This window comes from Oryctolagus cuniculus, chromosome 2 (assembly GCF_964237555.1).
Source record: "Oryctolagus cuniculus chromosome 2, mOryCun1.1, whole genome shotgun sequence".
NCBI lineage: Eukaryota > Metazoa > Chordata > Mammalia > Lagomorpha > Leporidae > Oryctolagus > Oryctolagus cuniculus.
This window is the reverse complement of record NC_091433.1, coordinates 115,925,145-115,952,893: the sequence shown is the minus strand read 5'-3', so window position 1 is coordinate 115,952,893 and position 27,749 is coordinate 115,925,145. Positions and strand designations below refer to the sequence as shown.

At 53.6% G+C, this 27,749-nt stretch overlaps 2 protein-coding genes across 3 annotated transcripts; both read right to left on the bottom strand.

The window, feature by feature from the left end:
* Positions 1-1,197: 1,197 nt before the first annotated feature.
* CD8B (CD8 subunit beta) lies at positions 1,198-16,743 on the bottom strand. Of its 2 annotated transcripts, XM_070069686.1 has the most exons (7): positions 16,614-16,743; positions 12,272-12,619; positions 9,884-10,046; positions 7,638-7,727; positions 4,616-4,705; positions 2,947-2,983; positions 1,198-1,610 (listed from the first exon to the last, which is right to left on the bottom strand). In XM_070069686.1, the coding sequence occupies exons 1-7, from the start codon at positions 16,654-16,656 to the stop codon at positions 1,566-1,568; spliced, it is 816 nt and encodes a 271-aa protein (XP_069925787.1). In that variant the 5' UTR covers positions 16,657-16,743; the 3' UTR covers positions 1,198-1,565. The 2 variants fall into 2 exon arrangements, with proteins under 2 accessions (XP_069925787.1, XP_008252370.1); XM_008254148.4 differs by lacking the exon at positions 9,884-10,046.
* Positions 16,744-17,616: 873 nt separating this feature from the next.
* Positions 17,617-27,457, bottom strand: LOC103347785 (lysine-rich coiled-coil protein 1). The gene is made up of 2 exons (XM_008254702.3): positions 27,384-27,457; positions 17,617-18,911 (listed from the first exon to the last, which is right to left on the bottom strand). The coding sequence occupies exon 2, from the start codon at positions 18,821-18,823 to the stop codon at positions 17,966-17,968; it is 858 nt and encodes a 285-aa protein (XP_008252924.2). The 5' UTR covers positions 18,824-18,911; positions 27,384-27,457; the 3' UTR covers positions 17,617-17,965.
* Positions 27,458-27,749: the final 292 nt, after the last annotated feature.

The window sequence follows — 27,749 nt, the reverse complement described above, 5'->3', positions numbered from 1 at the left end:
TAGATCCTACCCAGCACAGCCAGAGGCCAAGAGCTGGCCACACTGCCCCCTCCCTGCCAGACCCTTTCCCCTCTCATCATCTGTAACATTTTTCCATTCTAGCTGCAACCTGGTTTGCGAGGGCCCTTCTTTGAACTTGATTCTCCTTTGCCCTGGACATGGTGCACCTGGGAAACACAGCCTCAGGGTGCATCAGGCCACTCGTGCCCAGGCTGAGGGCACACGGTCCTCGTGGCCACCCCCTACTCCGGCTCTGCAACTGTTCTCAATGCAGCCGTCTTCCCTGACCGCCACGGCGGAGAGGTGACGAGAAAACAAATGGACAGAGGCCCCGATGACTCTGACCTCCTCTGGCACAAGGCCGCTTTGGGGCACTAGTGCAGGTGCTGGGGAGCTGGCTAGCAGGACTGGGCCCGTGGCACCTGCTGCCTGGCTCTGCCTGCCCTGGGAGCTCCATGGCCGCCCCGCTTTCTCCATTCCCACAACCAGGGCTGCCAGTGAGGACCGCAGATTGCCAAATGAGGACGGACACATCTCAACCTTGCTCTGTCTGTCCCCTGAGCACCGGCATCTTGGCTGTGCTTGGGTTTCCCTGATGTCACAGAGGCTGGGTGCAGTTTGACCCCTGGGCTTTTTATAGCCAAGAACACCTCCCTTAAAGAGATCAGAAAATGCGAGGAGAAACTGACACACCACCAGGGAGTAGAAGTGAAAGTGAGAACCTTCCTAAGGGGAGGGGGAGTGAACTGCTGCCCTCAGTCCCACAAGGTCCTGGCTCCAAGGAGAGGCCTCAGGGCCGGCCAGCCGGGAGGTGGGCAGCCTCTCTCAGGCCGCCTTTCTGCGAGCATGGCCAGCCCCAGCCTGGCCCATCACAGACTGAGCAGCCACTGCCATGCCTCCCCCAGGCCAGGCTACATGCAAAGATGGTGGCTGGGCAGTGACCAGCAAAGGTGGGAGCCCAGCCCAGGGATGGGACAGGAGGCAGAAGTGGTGTCACGGGTGGCATTTGGGACCCAGGTCTCCGGCAGCCTCTGGCAAGTGCCTTCTCCCTCAGATTCTCCAAGGCCGGCTGAAAACGCGTATACATGCATGAGAACTGGCGACAGTGAGCAGCAGGTGGTTGCAGCGGGTCCCCTCTGTCCCCACGGCGCAATGTGTCCCTTCTCGCTCATGTTTCCCGATCTTGCTCATTACTGCTTTATTTTTTTTTAAAGATTTACTTATTTATTTGAAATGCAGAATTACAGAGAGGCAGAGAGAGAGAGAGAGAGAGAGAGAGAGAGAGATCTTCCATCCATTGGTTCACTCCCCAAATGGCTACAGGCCACAATGGCCAGAGCTGAACTGATCCGAAGCCAGGAGCCAGGAGCTTCTTCTGGGTCTCCCACGTGGGTGCAGGGGCCCAAGGACTTGGGCCATCTTCTACTGCTTGCCCAGGCCATGGCAGAGAACCAGATAGGAAGTGGAGCAGCTGGGATTCGAACCGGCACCCATATGGGATGCTGGCACTGCCGGTGGTGGCTTTACCCGCTACGTCACAGCACCAGCCACTGGTCAGTGTCTTTTTACAGCAGGACATGAGAGAGGGACTCATTGTTCATCTGTAAAACCTGAAAACAACAGTGTGTCATGAAACCACTTATTTCCAGTCAGATGATTCTAGATTTCCTGTAACAGAGAGGCACAGCCCATGAGGGCGAGGGGTCTCCCCAAGTAGCCTGCAGCCAACAGCCTTGTGCTAGTGTGTTTTTAGGGCCTATCTTTCTCTGTAAAAAAATTAAAAAGCTTTAAAAAAAAAAGGGTAGCCCAAATAACTCTAGCTTTGAATAGTGTTACTTCCTGCAGTACCGGCTAAGAAGAGCCACCCACAAATGCACACCCTGGGGCCAGCAGGAACTGGCTGCTGGTGGACACGGTGACAGGCTGGTGGCACCTCGCTCCTGAGGCACCCCGAATCCCCAGCGGCTCCTTGCGAGGCCCGTGGGGCTGCCTTATCTACAGCTGGATCATGAGAGCCACACCTGAGGTGGTTTTCAAACTTTTTTTCTTTAGCCACAAACCCTTTTGTTCAAATGACATCTTACAGGTAGGTGCGAACCCAGACAAAAGGTAGGAGCATTGCTAACACAGAGAGTACGAGGTGGGCTCAGGGCCTGCGCCGACCCCCTTCCCCGGCTCCACTGCGTCCCAGGTGGGCTTACAGTGGAGCTGTGGTGCTCAGGGCCCTGGGACCCTCTTCCAGCTGAAGCTGCGTCTGTCTGCCCCCAATCATTTCTATACGGAATACATGGCTGTTCTCAGGAGCCAATGGAATGCACGAAGGGGCAGAGGTGACAAGGTCTCTGCTTTGAGGGAGAAAAACTGAATCCAAAAACTCGGCCTGTGGCCCGGGGCCAGGAGTAGCCGTAGCCTCCGCTCATTACCGGCCTTGCACGGCCTCGGTCTGGGCCCCCACAGCTCACGGGGCCTCCTGAGAGCTTTCCAGCCTCCGTGCTGTGAGGCTCAGCCTGTGGGAACCCATGGGTGGAGGGTGGCAGCTGGGACACAGGCAGCTCTCCCGGGAAAGGAATGAACTGCTGGTGGGGAAGGCTGGCCTTGGGGTGGATGCACCTGCCTCGCCACTGATCTGCGAGGTGGAGGAAGGCCCCTCCTGTCTCACGAGCTCGGGGCGGGGCGGGGGGGCCCTGCGGAACTCCATGCCTGTGAAGGGGGATTGCTGTCCTCAGGAGAGCTCCGAGCCGAAGGCCGTGCGTGTGGAATGCACCTAAATGACCGGTTGGTCTGTCTGTGGAGGTTGTATCTTCCAGAGCCCTGTCTCTGATTGTTTTGAAGGTGAAATCTGTCGGGGGTGGGGGGGCCCTGGCTGTGGCAGGGCGGGAGGCTGTGAGCAGAGCTCCCCAGGGAAGCCTCACACTGGTCTGAGCCACACCCCCTTCCCACACTTACTGTTTCATGAAGTGTAGCCGTGCTCTCCTCTGCAGGCCTGGAGGAGGAAAGCAAGGGTAGGCAGTCAGCGTGGGCCGTGGGCCACCGGCGGCAGGGCCCAGAGACAAGGAGGAGAAGGAGGGGGTGGGGGGGCAGCCAACACCTCAGATCTCTTTCCTGGTGCCCGGCGCTGTCCTAAACACGTCACACATTTCAACTTCCTTTACTTTCACTGGGAACCTATGAGCTGGACGGGACTTCGATCTCTATTTTATAAATGGGGAAACTGAGGCATGGAGGGAGTGAGTCTCTGAGTTACTCATCCAAAGACACCCAGCTCGTAAGCAGAGAAGCCAGAATCAAAACTAATCTGCCCCAGAGTGTGTGTCCTTCAGCTTGCTCTCTCGCCCTTCAGAGCAGGTCAGAAATGAGAGATCAAGGGGCCGGCACTGTGGGCCAGTGGGTTAAGCCAGTTGCTCCACTTCCAGTCCTGCCCGGTGGGGTCCTGGCTCCTGGCTTAGGTCTGGCTCACCCCTGGCCATTGTGGCCACTTAGGGGGTGAACTAGTGGATCGAAGATTCTCTCTCTCCCCCCCCCCCTCCTTCTCTCTCCATCATTCTGCCTTTTGAATACATAAGTAAATTCTTTTTTTCTTTTTTAAGGGAAGAATTGGCGGCCCAGCAGATGGGCGGTCTCAGCAGAGCACAGGTACTCACAGGGTGAGCAGGGCTGCCTGCTGGGACATAGGAGGGAAATACAAGCAAGTCTACTGACACGTCTATCTCTTCCTTGTTGACTTTTTATCTTTGGAGTACATATTTGAACATCCAGGATACATTAAATAAATACATTAACTAAGTACGGTAGTCACAGTATCTCAACTTTTTCCTGGTGATGTCCTTGATCAGATAGGTTTGCAGAACACTGATCTTTACTGGGGTTCTCAAGGAGGGTACAGACTCCTTTGTGTGATGAGGCTAACGGCTTACACAAGCAGGTGCACTACTCCGGGCACGGGGTTCACAGTTGCCGTCAGCTATTCAAAGCGGTATGTGACCTATACGAGGGGAGAGCCACTGGTCCTTGCTGTCCGTCCCATTTATAGGAGCATGGAGAGGACACCCAACTTGCTCGAGGTGGCACACAGCGAGAGAAGAGCCAGGGATGGACTTGGGGCTCTGAGCTCTCGGCCCCATCTTTGCTGTGAACCCATCCCATCCTGAGTGGCCAAGAGCAGCAGCTGTCCCAGTTTCCCTGCAGCCTCATCAACACGAGGATTGCTAGCTTCCCTACCCCTACCCCAGCCCTGCAATTGCTTCTGGGCTCTGGGCTGTGATGTCAACTGCTCACATGCGTTACCTCCCACGGGGCACACGCTACGGCTGGGCTCTCTGGCTGGGACTTTACAAAGAGCAACCTGGGAGGCAGCTGAGGCTCAGGCCAGGCACACACCCAAGGTGGTGACGTCATGCAGCAGTGTTGGATGTAACTGGGTTTGTCTGACTCCAAAGGCAGAAGGGTTTCTGATTGGAGCTGTATGACCATGAGCCAAGAGTCACCTTGGGGATCAACATAGTTTTTCTGGGACAAGTTTCCAGCAGGCTACCACCTGCTCTGCTCCCCTAGGGAATAAAGTACCCCCAGGGACATGTCCAACGGCCAACGGGGCCACCAAGTGGGGACAACTCACAGTGCTGGTGGAGGGCCACACCCAGGGATACCAGCAGAACCAGGACGCCGGCCACCAGCAGGCAGAGGATGAGGGGGCCACAGGGCAAGCCTGGAAGAGACACACACAACTCGTTCTCGACTCCAAACATTTGAGACATGGACGGAAATTCAAACAGAGAGAGTCAGCTGGAAGGCCCCCTCCCAGAGACACCGCCATCCGCATCCTGGTGACCAGTCGGCATCCTTGGGACTGGTTATAGGACCCCACCGCCTTGGATACCCAAATCCCTGGAAGCACAGTCTCTTGTATAAGCCGGCATGGCATCTGCATCACCTCCACGCACATCCTCCTGTGTGCTTCAGGCTGCAGATCCTACCTGCTATAATGTAGGTGCTGTGTCAACAGCTGTTACAGTATTTAGGGAACAGGGACACGAACAAAGTGTGTGTGTGCTCAGGACAGATGCGACGAAGCAGGCTGACGTCACCGCGCACACAGGCAACACGTCACAGCTTGCTTCAGACGTTCTCCCTCTGAAGTGGGGGGCTCAGCAGACGTGCAGGGCCCTCCTGTGTCTCTCCTTCTGAGTTTTCTCTACGCACCTCACATATCGCTGAGATCATTTTGCATATAAAATTTCATGGCTCACATCCACCTTTTAAACATGAATTAAATTCCGGAGCTATTTATGTTCAAAGCAGGTGGACAATGCTCATGCCTTATAATAGGATTTTTCTTTGTTGATTAAAAATCTTTTCATTTCCAGGGCCGGCGTCGTGGCTCAACAGGCTAATCCTCCGCCTCGCGGCGCCGGCACACCAGGTTCTAGTCCCGGTCAGGGCACCGGATTCTGTCCCGGTTGCCCCTCTTCCAGGCCAGCTCTCTGCTGTGGCCAGGGAGTGCAGTGGAGGATGGCCCAAGTGCTTGGGCCCTGCACCCCATGGGAGACCAGGAGAAGCACCTGGCTCCTGGCTCCTGCCATCGGATCAGCGCGGTGCACCGGCTGTAGCGCGCCAGCCGCGGTGGCCATTGGAGGGTGAACCAACGGCAAAAAGAAGACCTTTCTGTCTCTCTCTCTCACTGTCCACTCTGCCTGTCCAAAAAAAAAAAAAAATCTTTTCATTTCCCAAGCAATAGCTGATATGGGATCAGAGTGGACTTTGACATCCTTACTCCTTCTGGAAGGAACCACCACTGTTCATCTGTTAGCTTTCTCTTTGTATTTATACAGAATAATCTCCATGGATACGTAGAGTTTTTTTTTTTTTTAATACAGTGAATTATGCCATCCAAATTGCTCTGCCACTGGCTCTTTTTCCTTCGCACAATCGGGCCACATATTCTTTTCATCCAGAAGAGCAGCACTGGCCAGCATGGATGTACTATGGGTCATTTCACTACCGGGGAACAGGGGTTGTTTGCTGTGTTTTACCAATAGCTACTGAGCACATTGTGGCGTGCTGCCTTGCCCAAGTGCCTTCCTGAGGCAGACACTGAAAATGGGAATTACCAAACCATAGACCATGTCCATTTATTTATTTATTTGAAAGGCACGTCCATGGATAGTTTTTTATAACATTCACTTTTCATGAAATTGCTAGAGACCCCTTGTATGCATGGATTCCAAAAACTTTTTGCACCAACATAAACTTACCTTCTCATTCTATTTTCCACAAACTTCTAGAAGCATCCTGGCACTTTATCAAACAGGCTTATGTATCCCCATCTTGCTGTTGCCTGAGACTGGGCCCTCTGCCCAGGGTTCTGCTGTTGCCTGTCTGGTGCCCTCCCCTTGTGGCAGCTTCCCTCCCCCACCTGCTGGGTGCCCCTCCTCAGATGATTTCTGCACCTGGCATCCTTAAGACACAGCAACCCAAGCCCGAGGCAGCCCTGGTGGGGGGACCGCTTGTGGTTTGTTCTGGGGGTGGCAGCAGATGGCACTTGCTGTTTTTCACCAGTAACCCTTAGGGGGGGTTGCGATCAGTATTTTTGGGCTGATGGGTTCAAGGAAACTGTATGTGCCAACTCTGGCTGAGGTGCCTGGTGCCTATAGCACACAGAGGGAAGTTTGTCCATTCATTAACAAATATATATTAAGTCCCTAATCTGTGTTGGTGCCTCTGTTAGGCATCAAAACTGGAAAAATTTAATGTGCTGATTCTTTAGGCTGTTTTTCTTGCATAACAGCATCATTGAAATATAACTTACATACCATAAATTCCACCAGATTAAAAATGTATAATTTGGTGGAGGGGGGACATGTGGCTTGGTGGTTAAGGCACCAGTTAACATGCCATGTGTCCTATATCAGAGTGCCTGGGTTTGAATTTGCTGCCAGCCCTTAGGTATTTGGAGAGTGCCTGTCTCTCAAATAAAGGAACAAAAATAAAAAATGAAGTATACAATTTAATGGCTTTTAGTATATTAACGGAGTTGTGCAAGCATATCCAAGTCTAATTGTAGAACACATTCATCCCTCCCTAGCCAAATAAACCCCGTGCCCATTGGGAGTCACTCCCATCTCTCTCCCCATCCCTCCAGCCTTAATCTACTTCCTGCCTCTGCAGAATGTGTGTTCTGGACATTTCAGGCCAATGGGATCATAAAACACCTAGTCTTTGGTGAGTGGCTTCTTTCACTCAGGCTCATCCGTGCGATGGCAGAACCAGCATCTAAGTCTTTATTACAGCCAAGTGATAGTCCATTGCAATGGGTGTATGTCTTGTTGTTAGCCCACTCATTAGCTGGTGGCTATCTGGGCAGTTTCTGCTCTTGGGTTATTATGAATACTGCTTCTACGAACATTCGAGTGCGAGTGTTCGGGTGGACACACCGTCCATTACATTTGGTCCTGCGAGGAGTTGCAAGCCCGTCCTCCAATCAGCGAATGACTGTCCTGCTCAGTGCCCCTTCCAACCCCAGCTCAGGCTGCAGAGCAGGCGACAGGGTCAACACTTGGCAAATGCTGGTGGAAAGAGGGAGAGAAGAAGCTGCTTGCCTGGTTTTGAGGGTGCAGGTGCAGGGGAACAAGAGAACTCACCCTTCTGGGTCACTGGGTTGGGGAACCGGCACACTCTCTTCTTGGGGGTGGACTTCTTGGTGGGCTGGGCAGTGGTGGGAAACATGTGAACTATGGAGAGAAAGGAGAATGCACCCCTCGGTCAGGTAAGGAGCAGGGACGCAGAGGCCAGCCCAGAATGGCGCGCCTCGCATCCTCACAGCCGTGCCCCACCCAGGCTCCGACAGGGCTCGAAGGCTGCGGGGCACGAGCATTTGTGATCTGCGTTCTCGTCGATATAACTAGGACCCAAGGATGGGGGTCAGCTTGGTGTTCTAGAGAGAGGGACCCTGGAGCCACTGGACCTGACCAGAGCCCGGCTGCCCAGTTAGCTGCTGTGTGAGCTGGGGCAAATCATCACACTTTTCTGTGCCTCAGTGTCCCCACCTGCTGAAGTAAACATGAGCCCCCCCCCCTTCCCAGCACAGCTCTGAGGATCCAGCAAAGTGTGCAGCACACAGAGCGACCCCTGGCTGAAGACCCCAAGTTGAAGCTGTGACCCCAAGTCCTTGGCATGACCAGCCCCTCAGCCCACCTTGCCAACCTCTCAGCAGGTGGAAGAAGATTCTAGAAAAGAGGTGGCGTCCTTTCCTCATACAAAGCACCACACTGGGTGCCTGGGTGGAGATTTGCTTTCCTTCTCAGACACCTTTTAAAAATCATAGAGTGGGGCTGGCGCTGTGGTGTAGCAGGCGAAGCCACCACCTGCAGTGCCGGCATCCCATATGGGCGCTGGTTCTCCACTTCCCGGCTGCTCCACTTCTGATCCAGCTCTCTGCTGTGGCCTGGGAAAGCAGTGGAAGATGGCCCAAGTCCCTGGGCCCCTGCACCCGCGTGGGAGACCCAGAAGAAGCTCCTGGCTCCTGGCTTCGGATTGGCACAGCTCCGACCATTGTGGCCATTTGGGGAGTGAACCATTGGATGGAAGATTCCCTCTCTGTCTTTCTCTTTCTCTCTGCTTCTGCCTCTCTGTAACTCTGCCTTTCAAATAAATAAATCAATCTTTTTAAAAAAAAAATCATATAGAAGAGCGCTAGAGAAACCTTGAGTTTTAAACTTTCATTTCAAACGTGAGTCCCAGAGATGAGAAGAACTGGCCCCCGGGGGCCGAGAGGTCAGGCCCCTCTTCTGGCTCAGGGTGGGCCAACTCCTCTCATGCCACCCCTGGGTTCCACAGAGGGTGGTGGGAGGGGCCCACAGGGTGGAGGAAGACACCTGCAATTCTGAGACGTAGAGGACGGGGTGGGTGCTGGGTGCCACAGAAACCAACCTTTGTGAGTGGAGGAAACGGATCTCTTGGAAACGATTTTTCTGCAAAATTCTTGCAAGGGACAGGGACAGGTGTGAACCTGAGAGTCAAGGGGACAGGGACTGGCAGCCAGCAGAAGGGTACATTGGGGCTGGCCTCTTCCGGTTCAAAGCGGACCCCTGGACCCCTGAGCTGCCTCTGGGAAGTGCAGCGAACACCACCTGCTCTGCCTGCTTTGTGCCGTTTCTGGAAAGAACCCTGAACTTGAATGGACGGGTGCTGAGCTCCCGCTGTGTGCCAGAGACAGTGCCACGCACATCAGCCTAAGTCTATTGTTGGGGTAGGCACTGTTGCTCCCCCTTTATTCCCGAAGAAGCCTGGCCTGGGAGAGCTGGGGGAATTTTCCCCAAGGGAGATGGCCAGGGATCAGCAGAGCCAGGGTCTGACCCAAACAACTTTGATTCTAGAAGCTGTGCTGTCAGTCATGCTGTACTGCCTTGGGGACAGGCATTTTCTGATGAATACGTAAACACTTCTTGGGTGGACCAAGGCCCTGGGGCAGCACAGCCCTGAGGATAAGTACAGCAAGAAGCAAACAGCCCTGAGAGCAAGGAGCTGGTGGCAGGGGGTGGTGGATCACCCATTTTCATCCTCACAGTCCCAGAAGCCTCTCTCTTGGCCTGACTCTTACTCGAGGACACAGGGAGTCCTCGCAATGGGGTGGGAGGTGCACCGGCTCCACTGACTCTCAGGGCCTTGGGGACTTGGGAGGGGCTTGGTCCACTGAACAGCTTCTTGCCCATAGCCAGGCCCCCTGCATTCCTCCTGACACCCCAGTTCAACCTTTCCCGTCTCTGTCTTCCTTGAAAGGGGCTGGCGTTTTGAGCCCCCAGTGTGTCTGTGGGGCCTGGAAAAAGCCCTGTCTTTTCTCTAAACACTTTCTGTGCCATCTGTGCTTCCCCCCCTTAAAATGACTGACCTGGGGCGGGCAGTTGGTGCAGTGGCCAAGACACCCAGGGGGACACCTGCATTCCAACCTGAGGGTGTTTTGGGGCTCGAGTCCTGGCTCCACTCCTGATTCCAGCTTCCTGCTGGTGCACATCTGGAGTACTCGAGTCCCTGCTGCTGCCCAAGAGGGAGACCTGGATGGAGAGCCAGGCGTAGCTTCAATTGTTGTGGCCATTTGGGGAATGAAGGAACAGTAGACTCTCTCTCTCTCTCTCTATCCCCGCCCCCTTCAAAAAATAAAAAATAGGGGCTGGTGCTGTGGTGTAGTGGGCTAGGCCTCCGCCTGTGGCACCAGCATCTCATATGGGCGCCGGTTTGAGTCCCGGCTGCTCCACTTCCGATCCAGCTGCCTGCTAATGGCCTGGGAGGGTAGTGGAGGAAGGCCCAGTTTCTTGGACCTTCATGGGGGGCCTGGAGGAAGCTCCTGGCTCCTGTCTTTGGACTGGCTCAGCTCTGGCTGTTGCTGCCATTTGGGGAGTGAACCAGTGGATGGAAGACCTTTCTCTCTATCTCTCCCTCTCTCTGTAACTATTCCTCTGAAAATAAATAAATAAAATCAAAAGAAAAAAAATAAAGAAATGAACACTTTAAATGCAGCGATCTTCTGGCCCAACAAGTGGGCTCTGGCTCCAGGAAACCCACCCCTGGAGGAGAAGGGATGGTGGTAAGTGCACAGTGTGGGAGGTGCCGAGCAGTACACAGGGTTTGGGAACGTGGACACCAGGAGTGTGTGGTGGTGCTGGTAGAGGAGGTGGTAGGATGTGGCTGAAAAAAATCAGCCATGCGTCTCTCACGACCCACTTTTCTCAGACCCTGAGCTCACAGCACTGGGCAGCTATAGGGCTTAGAGGGACAAGAACAGGAACCACACCCAAATCCCAAGCCCCCCAAAGCCCACGAGTCAATACGAGAACCACGGACTCCTTCCACGCCTTGTCAGAATCTATCCCCCGCCCGCTGCCTTCCAGGTGAAGGCCCAGGCTGGTGAAAGGCACGGCTCTGCTGGTTTTGTCTTCCTGCACCTCCCCTTGCTGAGCAGCCTGGTTTCTGGGGGTCCCTCTCAGTAGCCCCGGAAGAGCAGAGGGAGAGGTCTGTAGGCAGCTGACCCGGCCAGAGGTTAAGCTGGAGAAGAGGCTAAAGCCAGCCTGGGGCCCGTGAGACCCCTGCAGTGGGGCCGGTCGGAATGCACTCTGTACGTGTAAAACACACATCAAACTCTCAGTAGGAAAAAGCAAGGTCAGTCCGTCTAGTGATCCTCACGCTGATTACATGTTGAAATGATAATCCTATTGATAAACCGGGTGAAGAAAAATAGATGGTGCAAGCTCATTTCACTTGTTCCTTTTGTATAACACGGCTATCGGGAAATTTAAAATTGCACTTACGGCTCGCAACACATTTCCACTGCCGTGCTGACCTGTCCCAGGACTGCGGCCTCACACAGAGGTCCCGGCAGCCTCGCGACGCAGATGAGAAAGCCAAGGCCCTCCCTGAGCTCGGGGAGTGGGTTCGAGCTGCAGGCCTCCGTGGGGAAGGGGCGTGCACCTGCTCCTCACTTCTTTGGGAAAGCACTCACGGAGCATGGCAGGGCTTCAAGAACCCCCTTTTACCCCGCCTGCACACTCAAGGGATTTCTGAAACCACTGGCAGGCCTGGGGACTCGGCCCAGTGTGGCCACAGCCTCAGGCGGCTCTGATGAGGCCTGAAGGGCAGCACTGCCTTTGGCCATCTCTGGTTCAAACCCATCTTTCTTTCTTTCTTTCTTTTTTTTTTTTTTTTTTTTTTTTTTTTTTTGACAGGCAGAGTGGACAGAGAGAAAGGTCTTCCTTTTGCCGTTGGTTCACCCTCCAATGGCTGCCGCGGCTGGCACGCTGTGGCCGGCGCACCGCGCTGATCCAATGGCAGGAGCCAGGAGCCAGGTGCTTTTCCTGGTCTCCCATGGGGTGCAGGGCCCAAGCACCTGGGCCATCCTCCACTGTACTCCCTGGCCACAGCAGAGAGCTGGCCTGGAAGAGGGGCAACTGGGACAGGATCCGGCGCCCCGACCGGGACTAGAACCCGGTGTGCCGGCGCCGCTAGGCGGAGGATTAGCCCCAAACCCATCTTTCGATCTCATCTGATTCCCTTCTAAAATGGGAACCCTGTACGCCCCCTGCCATCGTAGGCAGCAGCTTCAGTGAGATAAACATGCCAACACCTGTAGGCGCCTGGCCTGGGTGAGTCTCAACACACAGCCTTTGATACAGTTGGCAGCAGTGCTAATGATCACGGCAGCAGCGTGGGGCTTGCTGGGAACAAGTGGGGTACCGGCGTACAGTAGGTGCTCAACGCTCGTTATAGGATCAGGCCTGATTCTTACCCACTGTCAGCTGAGTTCCCTTCCCGAAGGTGAGTGCGGGAGACCCGACGGTCATGCAGAAGTAGACGCCAGTGTCTGCAGGCTCCACGCTTGTGAGACTGAGAACAGACCGGGTTGTCTCTCGAGACACAGTCAGCTTCTCCTTTTCCACCCCCGTGCCAAGTGTAGTCCCTTTCTCGGGATGCCATGAGGCCAGGAACTCGAGGTCACTGTCCTTGCTTAGGACCCGGCGCTGTCGCAGCCAGAAGACAGTCGCACTAGGGCAGGTGCAGTACAGCATCACCGTTTCATTCGTCTGAACCATGATGGCCTCAGGGGTCTGCTGCAGGGTTGTGCTGCCGTGGACAGCTGGGAGGAGCCAGAGGAAGAGAGACCACATCAGCACAGTTACCGGGTCTCGGAGCCACACTGAATCAAGTGTCACAGAGAAACCATGCAAGAGCGTGCCCAATGCCAGGGTCCAGGGACTGTGTCAAATGAAGCTGCGGGCTCCTAGACTCAGAACTCATGTCCCTGTCAGCTGCCAGGAGACCAGACCCAAATGCCAAGTCCAGTTTTGTGAAATGGACCAGAGAGAGCTGCCATTTTTTGATCACAAAAATTATCTCAACCACTTCTCAAACTGGTTTAAGGATCAAAACCTATTTTTGTTTATTTTATTTGAGAGGCAGAAACACAGACAGACAGAGGGTTCCCATTTGCTAGTTCACTTCCCAACAACAGCTGCCTGCAACAGCTGGGGTGGGGCCGGCTGAAGCCGGGTGCCAGGAACTCGATCCATGTCTCTCAAGTGGGTGGCAGGACTGAACTATGCGAGCCATCCCCTTCTGCCTCAGTGTGTGCAGGAGCTGGAATCAGGAGTGGACCTAGGACTCCAACCTAGAAACTCTAATTTGAGATACAGGCATCCAGCTGGTATCCTTTTAAAAAAAAAAGATTTATTTTAATTATTTGAAAGGCAGAGTGACAGAGAAAGAGGAGACAGAGATCGTCTGTCCACTGATGGCTACCTTTGCTGGAACCAGGTCGAAGCCAGGACCCTGGAATTCTATCTTGGTCTCCCAAATGGGTGGCAGGGTTCCAAGTACTTGGACTATCTTCCACAGCTTTCCTAGGAACCTTAGCAGGCAGCTGGACCAGAAGCGGAGCAGGTGGGACTCAAACTGGTGCTCTGATAAGGGATGCCAGTGTCTCAATCAGAGACTAAACCCTAACCCTACAAGATATCTTCTTACTCCCTAGGCCCAAACCCTTGCCTCTGATATCAGAATTTTTTAGAATATTTATTTATTTGAAAGGCAGAGAGAGAGAGAGAGAGTGAAAGAGAGAGACACACACACAAACACACACAGAGATAGAGAAGACAGAGACAGAGAGATCTTCCATCTGCTGGTTCAGTCCCCAAATGGCTGCAAAAGCCAAGGCTGGGCCAGGTCAGTGCCAGGAGCCTGGAATCCCATGTATGTGTCTTATGTGGGTGGCAGGGGTCCAAGTACTGAGCCATCATCTGCTGCTTCCCAGGTGCATTAGCAGGGAGCTGGATTGGTAGCAGAGTAGCTGGGACTCGAACCAGCACTCTGATATGGGATGAGGGTGTCCCAAGCAGCAGCTTAACCTGCTACAAGCCCAGACCTTGGCTTCAGAATTTTTGTCCCCATTATGTGGATGAGGAAACTGAGGCATTAAATTACTAGTTCGGGATCTCATTTACAGATACTGAGTGGCCCAGGATTCAAATCCATGAATTTAAAGCGTGAAGCCGATGCAGGCTGCCTTTTACCTTGCCCGGGGGTCACTCTAAGTCAAGACTTCCCAAAGACTCTATGCTGCTGACTGAGACCCAGGACAAGCTCAGGGGCACAGGCAGTGCACACGGCTGGTCTGATCAACCTTGAAGAGGACTAGCCACCATTTCCGGACAGACGGCAGAAGGATCTCATTGTCCCCTGGTAGACAAAATTAACAGCCTGCCACTGCCCAGCCCGGCAGTCACTGGGTCCGTGTTCCCAGGGGTGGGGTAGTCTATTTTAATCTTTGAGGGAGAGCGCCTGGAAGGCAGGGGCTCATTCATGAAGAACTAGAGGAGGACCCACAGCTTGGCCTTGAACCCAGCCTCTGCCCAGGACCAGCTGTGGGACCTCACACAGGTCACCCAGCCTCTCTCTCCTCTCTGTGTAGGAGTAGCTTGGTGCTATTGTCCTGCACGCCTCTGAGGCTTAGAAAGATAGAAACGGTGCTGGTACTATAGCACAGCGTTGGGTTAAGCTGCTGCCTGCGATGCCAGCATCCCATATGCGCACTGGTTCAAGTCCTGGCTGCTCTAGCTATGGCCTGGGAAAGCAGTAGAAGATGGCCCAAGTGGTTGGATCCCTGCACCCACGTGGGAGACCTGGATGGAGTTCCAGGCTCCTGGCTTTGGCCTAGCCCAAATCTAGCTGTTGCGGCCATTTGGGGAGTGAACTAGTGGATGGAAGATCTTTTTCTAACTCTGCCTTTCAAATAAATAAAATAAATATTTAAAAAGAAAGGGGAAAGGAAGGAAGCCCTCTCCCCCATCTCAGGGGTTGTTCCTGGCAGGAAATAAAATCTCAAAGAGAAGGAGCAACACAGGTCCCAAGGCCACGGACACTGAGCCTCCAACAAACCCAGTCTGACCTGAGAGCCTTTAAGCTTGGCTGTGGAGCAGAGAAAGACCCTGCAGATCAAGACAGGAGCAGCAAGGCAGAGGGGACACAGACCTGGCGCGTGTGTGGGTGTGCAGGAGGAGCTGGCTTCCCAAGTCAGGGCCCTGTGTCACAACCCTGCCTGTACTGGCGGCTCAGACTCCTGGCCTCATGGCTTCCTTCGTAATCACTGATGAAATGCACTTGAACGCGATTCCTCTCCCAGACCACTCTAAGCTTCTGCTTGCATGGAGAATGAAATGGCAGCAGGGCCCCCACTGACTGCTGGGCCTTCTCTTTGTCCCCAGATGCCAGTCTGACTTTTGGGGTGCAGCAGAGCTTCTTCACTGTGGGGGTCACTGACTCCTTGTGGGTGTTTAATGAGCTCGGACATGACTACATTTATTGAGCTCTGCTGGGCATGGGACAAGCATCATCTTACTTAACCCTCACCAGGCCTCGGGGTGGGGGGCACAGACCGTTTCACACCCATTCTCTGCACAAGGAAGCAAAAACTCACACAGCTGAGGGATGAAGCTTCACACCCAGGCCGTGGGGCCTCGGAACCGAGCATGGAGCCCCGTGATCCTCTGCGGGATCAAAGTAATGGGCTCACAAGCATAAGCGCTCAGCGAGTCGCAAATACACAGATGCCCGAAGAAGTCCTTCCAAGCAAAGGCCAGAGTGACTTCTCGATCGTGCCAGGCCTGCGCTGTGAGTGTGCATGTCCCCCTCTGGTGGACACGGCCTGGGGCCTCTCTGAGTCTCTCTCCTGTCTGCTCGCTCTTCCGCCTCTGGGGATGGACGCACAGCCAGGCCTTGCCACACCACACATGTGGCCTCATGTGACCCTGTCAGTAGCCCACCCACTCCACTCTTAGGAGGGACCTGCTGTTTCCAGGACTGGCCACAGCTTGAGTGGCTCTGAATGGCCCCATTTCTACTTAATGACGTCGCTGAATTCAGCGGGTCGGAGTCCGGGCCGCCAGGCCTCGGGCCTCTCTCTCCAGAATGGCTGGTTTGCAGCTTTGGGGGCTTGACAGCAAATCAACCACGGGTTAGTGGGCAGTTTGGGGGGTGAGGGGCTTCTTCCAAAGGTGGTCTGTACGGGCTTAGACAGAAGGACAGTGTAGACCCTCGCCTGGGTGCCAAGATCAACATTCTGGCCGCAAGGCTGCCTGTAGTGAGTCGCCCAGCCCAGGACACCCAACAATAGGGACTGTGGGGGAGTTGGGGTCACAGAAGCCCACCCTGCCAGCACTGAGACCTGGCAGCAGCCGTGTCCCCCGCACCACCCAGGCTTCCGGGAGGTAATGAGAATGTGTCCACTGCATGCTGGGCCGGAAGTGCCCGGCACGAGGGCCAGACTGAGTGCTGGACTTTGCCGGGGCAGATCCTCCCGGGGACCCTGGACAAAGACATTTCCTCTGCTTTCCCGACCTGACCTCTCTTGTCTTCCTTTCTCCCGCCCTCTCTTTCTGCCCCTAGACTCCTGCGGAGAGAAGGGTGCCCCTCCTCTCCATCCCCGGGCTCTCTAGGGACTGGAGGACAGAGCTCCCGGTGTTGCTTAGGGACCTCGCCTGTGGCATGCCTCACCGGGACCACAGCCGCTTCTCAATTCCGTCCGGCGCAGACCACCCGGCCCTGCCCCGCGCAGCCCGTGAGTCTTGGCGTCTTACCGGCGAGCTGCGCAGCCAGGAGGAGACAGATCCGCGGCTGCATCCTGGGTCGCCCGGACACCTGGTCCCCGCGGGGCTCCGGGGAGAGAGCAGGGTTGGGGCGGGGAGCGGACCAGCAGCGGGCACCGGGGCGGGGTGGGACGGGCCGGGGAGGGGAAGGGGCGGGAGTCTGGTGTGCGGAGCGCAAGGTCTCCGCCCCCATCCTCTCACTCGCCTTTCCCAAGAGCAGGCTTAGGACCCTCTGCTTTCCCGGAAGGAGGTGGCGCCCCTGACTGGCGCCCAGCAGGTGCAAGCGTGCGATGGTCTCCTGCCCGCGGAGAGCTCGGAACAGAGCTGTGCCCGCACGTGACAGCGAGGCTCGGAGGGGTCAGGATGTTCAAGGTCCCACAGGAGTGTGGCTGGAGCTGGACCCTGCCCTCGGGCTCTGCTCTGCTCTTCTGCTTTTTAAAGATGTATTTATATGAAAGGCAGTTACAGAGAGGAGAGACAGAGAGAGAGGTCTCCCATCTGCTGGTTCACTCTCCAAGTGGCCACAATGGCTGCGGCTGGGCCAATCCGAAGCCACGAGCCAGGAGCTTCTTCCAAGTCTCCCACGCGTGTACAGGGGCTCAAGCACTTGGGCCATCTCCTACTGCTTTCCCAGGGCATAGCTGGATGGGAAGTGGAGCAGCCAGGACTAGAACCGGCGCCTATATGGGATGCCGGTTCTCATGGTGAGTCCAGAGCCCTCTAGTGGCAGACACCAATTTACAAAGCGACTGGCAAACCGGGGACAAGTCTCAGTTTCACAAGCGAGCAAGAAGCTGCTGGCAGCCAAGAGGTACAGAAGTAGTCACATACGGTGATGCACAGAACGGATTTTCCAATATGTCGACTCCCTTTAAAATATTTATTTATCAAAAAAGAATCGCGTGGTACGAAATCCAAAATAGAAGGAAATACACTTAAGAGAAGTTAACTCTCCCCTCCCCCTCCCCCCCCCAACCCGCCCCAGGCTCCCCCATCCCCTCGGCTCCTGTCCTCACAGCTCTCAGCGTGCAGTGTCTCTGGAGCCGGGCTACGCGTCTATACGGCGCTTATCTGAAACGTGCTGTTGGACGCCAACGTCGAGTGCTTTGGCAGTTATGTCTACGGAATTTTGCTGCAGAAAGGCCCCTGGCTGCCGTGTTTTGCTGCGACGTCCACGTCTGAGGCAATTTTCCTACATTTTCTTCTCACGCGTCTGCACGCTCGTGGTTTTCATCCGTGTGCGGGTCCGCCAGCTGGGTTCTGTACCAGAACGGAACGCGAGGCAGGGACTGCGCGTTCTTCGCGGCGGATCCCTGTCCCCCACCCCGCCCGGGGCTGCGGCCTCAGCAGCCCCCGCCGAGGATGGCTTCGTCCCACAGGTCCCGCTCCTCAGAGCCGGCGTTCCCCGGCGCCCGCTTCTCCCGGCCGCGCCGCCGCTCCGCCCTGGCGGCCGCCCGTGTGTGGCGCTCGCGCTCTCGGCGTTGGCGGCCGCGCGGCTCGGCCTTCCTCCGCCCCAGGCCTGCGTTCTCCTTGTGGGATTCTGCCGCCGCCTGGCGCTTCCTCTTGGCTTCAGCTCGCGCCTCCTGGGCGGCGGCTTCTCCTTGGGCCTCCTCCCGGGCCCTTGGGCCTCCTGCACGGTGGCCGCGGCTCTCCGGGCCCGGGCGTCCGGAGCCCTCCGCGCCTCGTGCTCCTGCTCCGGCGGCGCGGCCCGCGGGCTCCTCCTGCCCACGTGGGCTCGGCAGCCAGGTGCTTTGGAAGGACCGCAGGCGTCTCTGCTCAGAGCCGTTGAGGAATCCCAGTCTTTGTCTGGGGTGACCAGTGTCAGGCCAGGCGGGAACCTGACCCTCTGTGGGCCTCAGCCTTTCGTGGGGAGCTGGGAACCTGGGGGGACCCCAGGGGAAGAGGCCCGGGGGCGCAGAGCCGTTTAGGAATCCCAGTCTTTGTCTGGGGTGACCAGTGTCAGGCCAGGCGGGAACCTGACCCTCTGTGGGCCTCAGACTTTCGTGGGGAGCTGGGAACCTGGGCGGACCCCAGGGGAAGAGGCCCGGGGGCGCGGCGCCCATGCGGCCTCTTTCTTGGGGAGCCGAGTCCTCTGTCACCTTTCTGAAGCAGATCTTTGGTTGTAAGCCTCTGGCTTTCTGCTTTCTAATATAAGCCTCAAGTTCGTGTTGGAAAGAGTCGTAGGTCTCGGGATCTTCCATGATCTTGTCTGTGCATGAAGCTGCCCTGGGGAAAGTGGGAGGGAACCTCCTGTCGAATGTGTTGTTTCGTATGGATGTTTTCTTTGTCCTAAGAAAAGATCAGAATGAAATTTTTAGGAGACGTTAAATAATGCCATATACTGGAAATACGATGTATTTCCATCGTATTTGATGTACACTGAGAATTGAGAAATATAATGGAATAACAAAAATGGGTCTTTTTAAAAAAAGATTTATTTATTTATTTGAAAGAGTTACAGAGAGAGAGAGAGAGGTCTTCCATCCGTTGGTTCACTCCCCAATTGGCTGCAACAGCCAGAGCTGTGCCAATCCGAAGCCAGGAGCCAGAAGCTTCTTCCGAGTCTCCCACGTGGGGCAGGGGCCCAAGAACTTGGGCCATCTTCTACTGCTTTCCCAGGCCATAGCAGAGAGCTGGATTGGAATTGGAGCAGCCGGGTCTTGAACCAGCGCCCATATGGGATGCCAGCGCTTCAGGCCAGGGCATTAACTCACTGCGCCACAGCACCGGCCCCCCAAAATGTGTCTTAAAACTCTGTGTTGGGAAGCATTGTGGTGTAGTGGGTTAAGCCACTGCCTGCAATGCTGGCATCCCACATGCATGCCAGTTCCAGTCCCGGCTGCTCCACTTCTGATCCAGGTCCTTGCTAATGTGCCTGGGAAAGCAGCAGAAGATGGCCCAAGTGCTTGGGCCCCTGAAACTCTCATGGGAGACCTGGATGCAATTTCAGGCTCCTGGCTTCCACCTGGCCCAGCCCTGGGTATGTTGGCCATTTGGGAAGTGAACCAGCAGATGGAAGATCTCTCTCTCTGTCTTTGCGTTTCTGTCTGTAACTATAACTTTCAGATAAATAAATAAATAAATCTGGGGCCGGCGCTGTTAAAGCCCTGGCCTGAAATGCCGATATCCCATACGGGCGCCGGGTTCTAGTCCTGGCTGCTCCTCTTCTGATCCAGCTCTGTGCTATGGCCTGGGGAAGCCCAGGCCCAAATCCTTGGGCCCCTGCACCCACATGGAGACCTGGAAAAAGCTCCTGGCTCCTGGCTTCAGACTGGCACAGCTCCAGCCGTTGTGGCCATCTGGGGAGTGAACTAGCAGATGGAAGACCTCTTTCTCTGTCTCTACCTCTCTGTAACTCTGTCTTTCAAATAAATAATATAAATCTTTAAAATAAATAAATAAATCTTTAATAAAAAATGGAATTGTGTCAATTGGAGGATCTATAAATATATAACATAAATTTACATAAAAATTTATCAGTAGTTACCCTAGGTTTAGAAATGATGGGTTATTTTAGCCTTACCTGTGTAATTAAGAAAATCAAGTCACTTAACGAAAACAGACTATCAAGCAGTGTTCTCTAAAAACAGAACTGGCTAGCTCCATGCTTATATGCCCAGAAAGGAAGAATAGATCATAAACATAATCCCAGGTCAACACACACACATTCTACGGCCACTCATTCACACACTCCCTTTCTATCTTGTGTCATAGCTGGGGTGTGTCACACAAAATGTACAGGAGACCACAGGTTTGGACTGAGCTCCTGCACTAGACCCAACAGGTCAAACCAAAATGGAGTTAGCAGGCTGAAGTCGATGCCACCAAGCAGCAACTAAGGCCTTTATCAGGAGACAGATACCTAGACTCCCAGACAGGCTGGTGTTAGCTGGCATGATGAGGCAGCCCCCTGGGTTCCCATCTTTGCAAGGACGGCCTCTCCGGAGCAACCGATCTCTTTGTGCTCTGTGTCTGCTTTCCCCAGCGCTTCTCTGTGAAACCACCGCCCCTACTCAGTTCAGTGCAACACTCACTGTTTACCGAATGAGGGGTTGTCCAATTCCAGAAGCACAAATAAAAGCCAATCAAGATCTGTAAGCTGGTTTTCAATAATTTTTGTCATTTGACAGGTGAATGACCTGAGGGACACATTGTTTGCTGTGTTAAAATCTGAAACTATCAATCTTGTCTCACGAATGAGAAATCTGAGTCACAGAGGGTAAGTAGCTTGCTTGAGGTCATGGCCAAAAAGTGGAGGAAGCAGGATCTGAACCCAGGCAGAGAAGAGGGTCCAGAGGCTGCTTGCCTGGCCACAGTCCCTAGCTCAGAATGCTTTCCACCTCTGCTGTGGGTACCAGCCTTACAGCTATGGCCAGCAGCAGAGGAGTGATGACAAACACAGGGTGTGGGACAGTGTTGGGCACACAGCTACTGTCCGTGTTAGCTGTTCACAATCGCATTATTAGGATGCCCAGGGAGGCCACAGACATTAACTGTGTTGCTGGTGGTCTATTCTGAGGATGTACCTCCATCTTACTTGAATGTTTTGTTTTCCCGTGTAGTCAAATAATTATGTGTTTGTGCTAAAAACAGAATGAAAAGATCACAGCAGCAATAAACACCATAAAACCAAATTCTCCCTACTGCCACTTTCCGGGGCTAACTGGATTACTCTAGACTAAACTAGAGTCCACCCCTTGTGAAGTCAGATTGGTATCATGGCTCACAACTCAGACTTTTTTTTTCTTCCCAAACAACTTGCATCCCTTAACAACGTTTTGATCAACAACAGACTGCATAGAGTGGTCCCATAAGGTTACATCACTTGGTGAGGTCACAGACATCTTGGCTTGGGTGAGTGCACCCTGTTGTGTTTGCATAACGGTGAAATCACCTAAGATTTATCAGAACAGGTCCCTGTTAAGTGATGCATGAGTGTGTTTAGATTTGTTTTCTATTTCAGTGCATAACGGATAGACCTCATTTTTAAGAGGGCTGCTTGGTGTGCTGGAGCAGCTATAGGCCACGATTCTTTGTTTAACTTGCAGATTTAGGTTCTTGCTAGCTTTTAGCTCTGGCTAACAAAGCAGCAGTGTTTTGCATGCACAATGTCAGCTGTAGAGAGGGGCTGAGGGACAGGGCCCCCATTCTTAGGAAGATCTTGATCCCAAAATATGAGGGTCCTTCTAAAAGTTTGTGGAAATCTGAGTTAATTAAAAGATGTTTATTTTGGTGCAAAAATATTTTTTAAAACAACCATACATGGGTGGTAGATTTTAACTTAAAAAAAAAATTGAGCAACACAGAGAGACAGACAAAGAGAAGTATCTTCCATCTGCTACTTCACTCTCCAAAAGACTACAACAACTGGGGATGGGCCAGGCCAAAGCCAGGAGCCCAGAACTCAGGGTCTCCCACATAGATGGCAGGAACCCAAACACTTGGGCCATCACCTACTGCCTCTCAGGGTGGCCATTAGCAGGAAGCTGGAGTCAGAAGCAGAGCAGGGACTCAAACCCAGGCACTCAGACAGGGGATGCGAGTGTCCCAAATGACACCTTAACCACAACATTTAGTCCAAGGGAACTCATTATGAAAAAGATACACGTGGGATTCAATTTTTTTGTTTTACACCAAAATGAATTTTTCTTTTAGTCCCATTTTCCATGATCTTACTTTTCTTTGTGATTTGAGATACAGAGAGAGTGCTCCCATCAACTGCTTCACTCCCTAAATGCATGCATTAGCCAGAGCCAGATGGGGCAGGAGATGGGATCCAGGAACTCAATCCAGGTCTCCCATGTGGGTGGCAGGAACCAAATTACTTGGGCCATCCCTGCTGCCTCCTAGGGCCTATAGTAGCCAGAAGCTGGAATCAGGGGCCAGAGTTGGATATCAAGCACAGGTACTCTGATGTGGCATGTGGGCATTTTGACAGCTAGACTAAAGCCCACCCCTCAACAAAACAAACTTTTTGAAGCATCCCCATAGCATCTAGAGTGACCCTGAAGTTGCCAGAAGAGGGGTATAGTTCTTCTGTAAAGGGTTGTAAGTTATTGCAAATTGGCCAGGTGAAATGGGATTTTAGAGTTACCTTGAGTCATTTCTTCATTATGGAAGGAGAAGGAAGCATGAAAAATTGGATTGCAAAGGGTCTTGTAAGTATGGGACAGTGGCTGGGGTGCCCAGTCTAAAAGAGGGCACATAGAAATGGTGGTCACCCCTGGCAGGACTCTCCTAGAGGGCATAGGTGTGGCGACTTCAGGGCCACAATCCTGGCCGGAGCAACTGGGAAGGTGTGCATTTGGAGCCAGGCTGGTCACTTGCTCACGTGTTGACTTGTGTAATGGTCTTACTTTCGTAGAGTCTCAATGCCCTCGTGTGTAGTGTAGTCTATGGTGTGAGGTTTGACTCGGTAGGATATGGTTTTCTCTATCCAGGACATCACACATTCTCACCGAGCGTGTATTCTCAGCTAGGTGCTGTGTGCTTGGCATTGGGCACATAGGCCAACTGAACACCTGTTCCTCGCCCTGGGGGAGCTTACTTGTCTGACGACCAGACAATAAACAACTTCACACCCCAAACAGGCAGGAGCACCTTGAGCAGTGTTGGAAAGGAGAGAGGAGGGGTCTGGGCTGTCTTACTGGGATGCGGTGAAGGAAGGGGACGTTGGGCAGAGTGGCTACACCTGCTTCTCTCGCTCCTCACCACTGACCCTGCCTGACTCAAACACTGCCAGAAAGTGTGTGTTGCACCATGAGCTCCACCAGGCCCGACTTACCGCCCCTCCTCCACATGCCCAGTCTGCCCTTTGCCTTCTGCCCTGCGCTGCGCATCATCCCTTGGTGGTGTTCCTTCATCCATCTTGACCCTTGGCCTGCCCTGGAGCCATTCTCTAGGAAACAGCCAGAGGAATGCTTTCAAAATCCATCTAATTGTGTCTCTTCCAGTCAAACACTTCCAGGTTTCCCCTTGGTTTAAGTTACACCCTTAATAAAGCTCCAGGCCACCACTCAGGCTCTGTGAGCCACCCGACACTGCTGCCCTCTGTCTTTCTCAGCCTTTCTGGGATCCAGGCTCAGGCCATCCTCCATATTCCTAGCCCTGGCCCTTGCCTAGTCACCTTCTGCCCTTTCTACACATCTGCCAGGTTGTCATTCCCCAGCAGGCCTCTGGCAGCCCGGTTTCATGCCAGCCTGGCTTTGTTTTCTCAGCTGGGATGTTCTATCTTAGCTCGGGGCTGCTGCTGTGGCACAGTAGGTTAGGCCTCTGCCTGTGGTGCCAGCATCCCATATAGGCACCGGTTTGAGTCCCAGCTACTTCACTTCCAATCCAGCTCTCTGCTATGGCCTGGGAAAGCAGTGGAAGATGGCCCAAGTCCTTGGGCCCCTGCATCTGCATGGGAGACCCGGAAGAAGCTCCTAGCTCCTGGCTTCACATTGGCACAGCTCCAGCCATTGCAGCCCACTGGGGAGTGAATCAGTAGATGGAAGATCTTTCTCTCTGTTTCTCCCTCTCTCTGTAACTTGGCCTCTCAAATAAATAAATTAAAAAAAAAAAAAAAAAAGAGGGGCCTGGCGCCATGGCTCACTTGGTTAATCCTCCGCCTGTGGCGCCAGCATCCCTTATAGGCGCTGGATTCTAGTCCCGGCTGTTCCTCTTCCAGTCCAGCTCTCTGCTGTGGCCCGGGAGGGCAGTGGGGGATGGCCCAAGTGCTTGGGCCCGTGCACCCGCATGGGAGACCAGGAAGAAGCACCTGGCTCCTGGCTTCGGATCGACACAGCGCCAGCCTTGGTGGCCATTTTGGGGGGTGAACCAACGGAAGGAAGACCTTTCTCTCTGTCTCTCTCACTGTCTTTAACTCTACCTGTCAAATAAAAAAAAAAAAAGAAAAACAAAAAAAAAAAGGCTCTACTATAGAGTAGAAAGCAAAATTGGCAAATAAATAAATCAATAAATTTTTAAGAGTCCGGTCAGACCAAGCTCTCTTAGATGTTTCCTTCCACTTAGAGCTCTTCCCAGACAAGGAGCCTGTAACCCACTGTCTGCCCACAAGGGGAGCTCGCTCTCCCTGCAGGCTCCCAGCTCCATGCATGCCCATCCTGCCTTCCACTGCTGGGACCACAGGCCTAGGAGACCCCAGCTCGCCTCACACCTCACGAGCAGCACCATCAGCTGGCCCTGCTAGCTCTGCTCCCACGATGCATCAGGAGCAGATGCATACAACTGGGGCTCTTCTCTCCACTGAACCAGGCTATCACATCCACACTGGATCAGCACCAGCACCTCCTAACTGGTCTCCAACCTCCTGCTCGCCGACTACCTCCAAGCCAGCAGCTGGGAGAATCCTTTTGATGTAATGTAACCCTGGCCAGTGTCACTGCTGGCACAAAACCATCTGGAGTTTCCTCCCTCCCTTGCTGAGAAGAATTTCTTGCCCAGACCCCACACTGCCGGTTCCTCACTGAGAGCCTTCCCTTTGCTCCGCTCACTCCCCCAGCCACACTGGCCTCTCAGCTGGAAGGTTCCACGCGACACAGCAGCCCCACGGCCTTTGTACCAAGTCCCCTGGTGACCCTTCATCCACACCCAGACTCCTTGCCCCTGGCCCAGGCTGGAATGCCGCCTTCTCAGAGCTTGGCCCCCTGCTCCAGGTGTAACACTGCTGCCTGCTCCCCACTCGATTTCCCCATCACCTAACACAGGGCCTCCCAACACGTGTTGCCAAAATGCTGACTCAGGCTCTGCATTTCTTCCAAGCTCCCTGGTGATGCGGACGCTGCTCACACCCATTCCACACCGTGCGTGGCAAGGGGCTGCCAAGCTACGCAAGCTTTGACTTTGGTCTACTTCCTGTCTTAGCACACTTGTCGACATGTTCCTCACAAGCAGAGGTGCTTCCTCACCCTGTCTGATCGTGCCTGACAAAGAGCAGAGGCCGAACTACCATTCACTGTTGAATCAATGAGTGATGCAAGGCCCTGACCTTGCTTCAGAAGTTTGGGGCCCACCTCCCATCCCAGGGGTGCTACCTGCCTCACTTGAGGTCACGGATGCCTCCTGCTTGCACCTCAGCCGTCTGCCTTACCAACTAGCACGCCACACGCCACACGCCACACGCCACGCCCCACCACACATTAGAGGGAAAGGGAAACAGGCTTGGTTTCCTTCTTACCTGAAGTCACCGTGCGTTACTTTACTCAGAGGAAATTCCATCAACAGATAGAAAACCCTCACTTCCTTAAGCCTACAAGCCTTTGGGTTCTGCAGTTGTGTAAGAAGTCCCAGGACACTCCAGGGTGGAGGTCCACCGGGGGGAAGCCTCAGAGAGAAGCCCCAGCACAGGGTGAGAGTTTGCTCCAAAATTCCCAGCTTCCCCGCCTTCTCAGTTGCTCACACTTCTGGCCACGCCCCTGGGCAGCAGGGAAGCCACACCCTTTCCTTTGTGTCTGGCTTCTAGGTCTCAGGAGGCCTTCTCATCCCATAGCTCCTGGCTTTCCTGAGAAACATATCCCATCATACGCCCTAATCTGATTTAGGAACACCCAAGTTTAGCCTTGGAATCCAATCAGCCTATAACCTAACTTACATTATGAAATCCTGTTTGAAGAGTTTACCTCAAAAAAATTTTTTTTCACAAAACATCCACTTAAAACATTGACATATAGTAATTGTACATATTAATGGGGTACAGTGTGACATTTCAATACTTGTACACAGGGGCAGAACAGCACTTTTAATGCCACTTGGGATGCCTGCGTGCCATGTTATAGTAGCTGGGTTTGATTCCTGGCTCCACTTACAATTGCAGTGTCCTGTTAATGTGCACCTTGGGAGGCAGCGGGTGATGGCTGGAGTATTTGGAGATCTGGATTGAGTTCCTGGCTTCTGGCTTCAGCGTGGCCCCCATCCCTGCTGTTGCTGGTGTTAGGTGAGTGAAGCAATGGATAAGAGGTCTCTCTGTCCCTATCTTTCTGCCTTTCAAATAAATTAAAGGCAGGCATCCCAAGTGTCTTCCCATCCCCCCCCCCTTTTTTAAAAATATTTTATTTATTTATTTGAAAGGTAAAGTTACAGAGAGGCAAAGAGAGAGAGAGAGAGAGAGAGAGAGAGAGAGAGAGAGAGATCTTCCATTCTCTGGTTCACTCTCCACATGGCTGCAGTGGTGGGAGCTGCGCTGATCCAAAGCCAGGAGCCAGGAGCTTCTTCTGGGTCTCCCACATGCATGCAGGGTCCAAGGATTTGGGCCATTTTCCACTGCTTTTCCAAGCCATAGTAGAGAGCTGGATCAGAAGTGGAGCAGGGGCCAGCACCATGGCTCACTTGGTTAATCCTCTGCCTGCGGCGCCGGGATCCCATATGAGCACTGGGTTCTAGTCCCAGTTGCTCCTTTTCCAGTCCAGCTCTCTGCTGTGGCCCGGGAAGGCAGTGGAGGATGGCCCAGGTGCTTGGGCCCCTGCACCCGCATGGGAAACCAGGAGGAGGCACCTGGCTCCTGGCTTCGGATTGGCCCAGCGCTGGCCATAGTGGCCATTTGGGTGGGTGAACCAACGGAAGGAAGACTTTCCCTCTGTGTCTCTGTCTAACTCTGCCTGTCAAATAAAAATAAATAAATAAATAAAAAAAGAAGTGGAGCAGCTGGGACTTGAACCAGTGGGATGCCAGCACTGCAGGCAGTGGCTTTACACACTATGCCACAGCGCCGGCCCCCACATCCCCTTTTGATGGCATTGCCAAGGTATCCAGGTTTAAACTTACCAGGAAGGGATATTCTTGTTGCTGTGGTAGGACAAGCCCTGTCCCACCCAAATTCCTTAAGGCTCTTCCAGCCCTGAAATAGACCATGGTGTCAGATATTTACAAGCCAAAAAGGTCATTTTCTCACCTTATGCTTTCTTTTTAATTTTTTAAAATTTTAAACTTATTTTAAATATATATGTATATATTTATTTAAAAAGCAGAGTTACAGAGAGAGAGGGAGAGACAGAGAGAGAGAGAGAGAGAGAGAGAAAGAGAGAGAGAGAGAGAGATCTTCCATCTGCTGGTTCACTCCCCAAATGGCCACAACGTCCAGCAATGGGCCAAGGTGATGCCAGGAGCCAGGAGCTTCATCTGGGTCTCCTA

Excerpts from the sequence above, each read along its gene's own strand:
- CD8B (XM_070069686.1), bottom strand. The coding sequence starts at position 16,656 with ATGCAGCCGCGGATCTGTCTCCTCCTGGCTGCGCAGCTCGCCG. Across the intron at positions 7,728-9,883 it reads GCACCAACTGCCCGCCCCAG|TTCACATGTTTCCCACCACT; the intron begins GTCAGTCATTTT and ends TTCTCTCCATAG. Across the intron at positions 4,706-7,637 it reads CAACCCAGTGACCCAGAAGG|GCTTGCCCTGTGGCCCCCTC; the intron begins GTGAGTTCTCTT and ends TGTCTCTTCCAG.
- LOC103347785 (XM_008254702.3), bottom strand. The coding sequence starts at position 18,823 with ATGGAAGATCCCGAGACCTACGACTCTTTCCAACACGAACTTGAGGCT.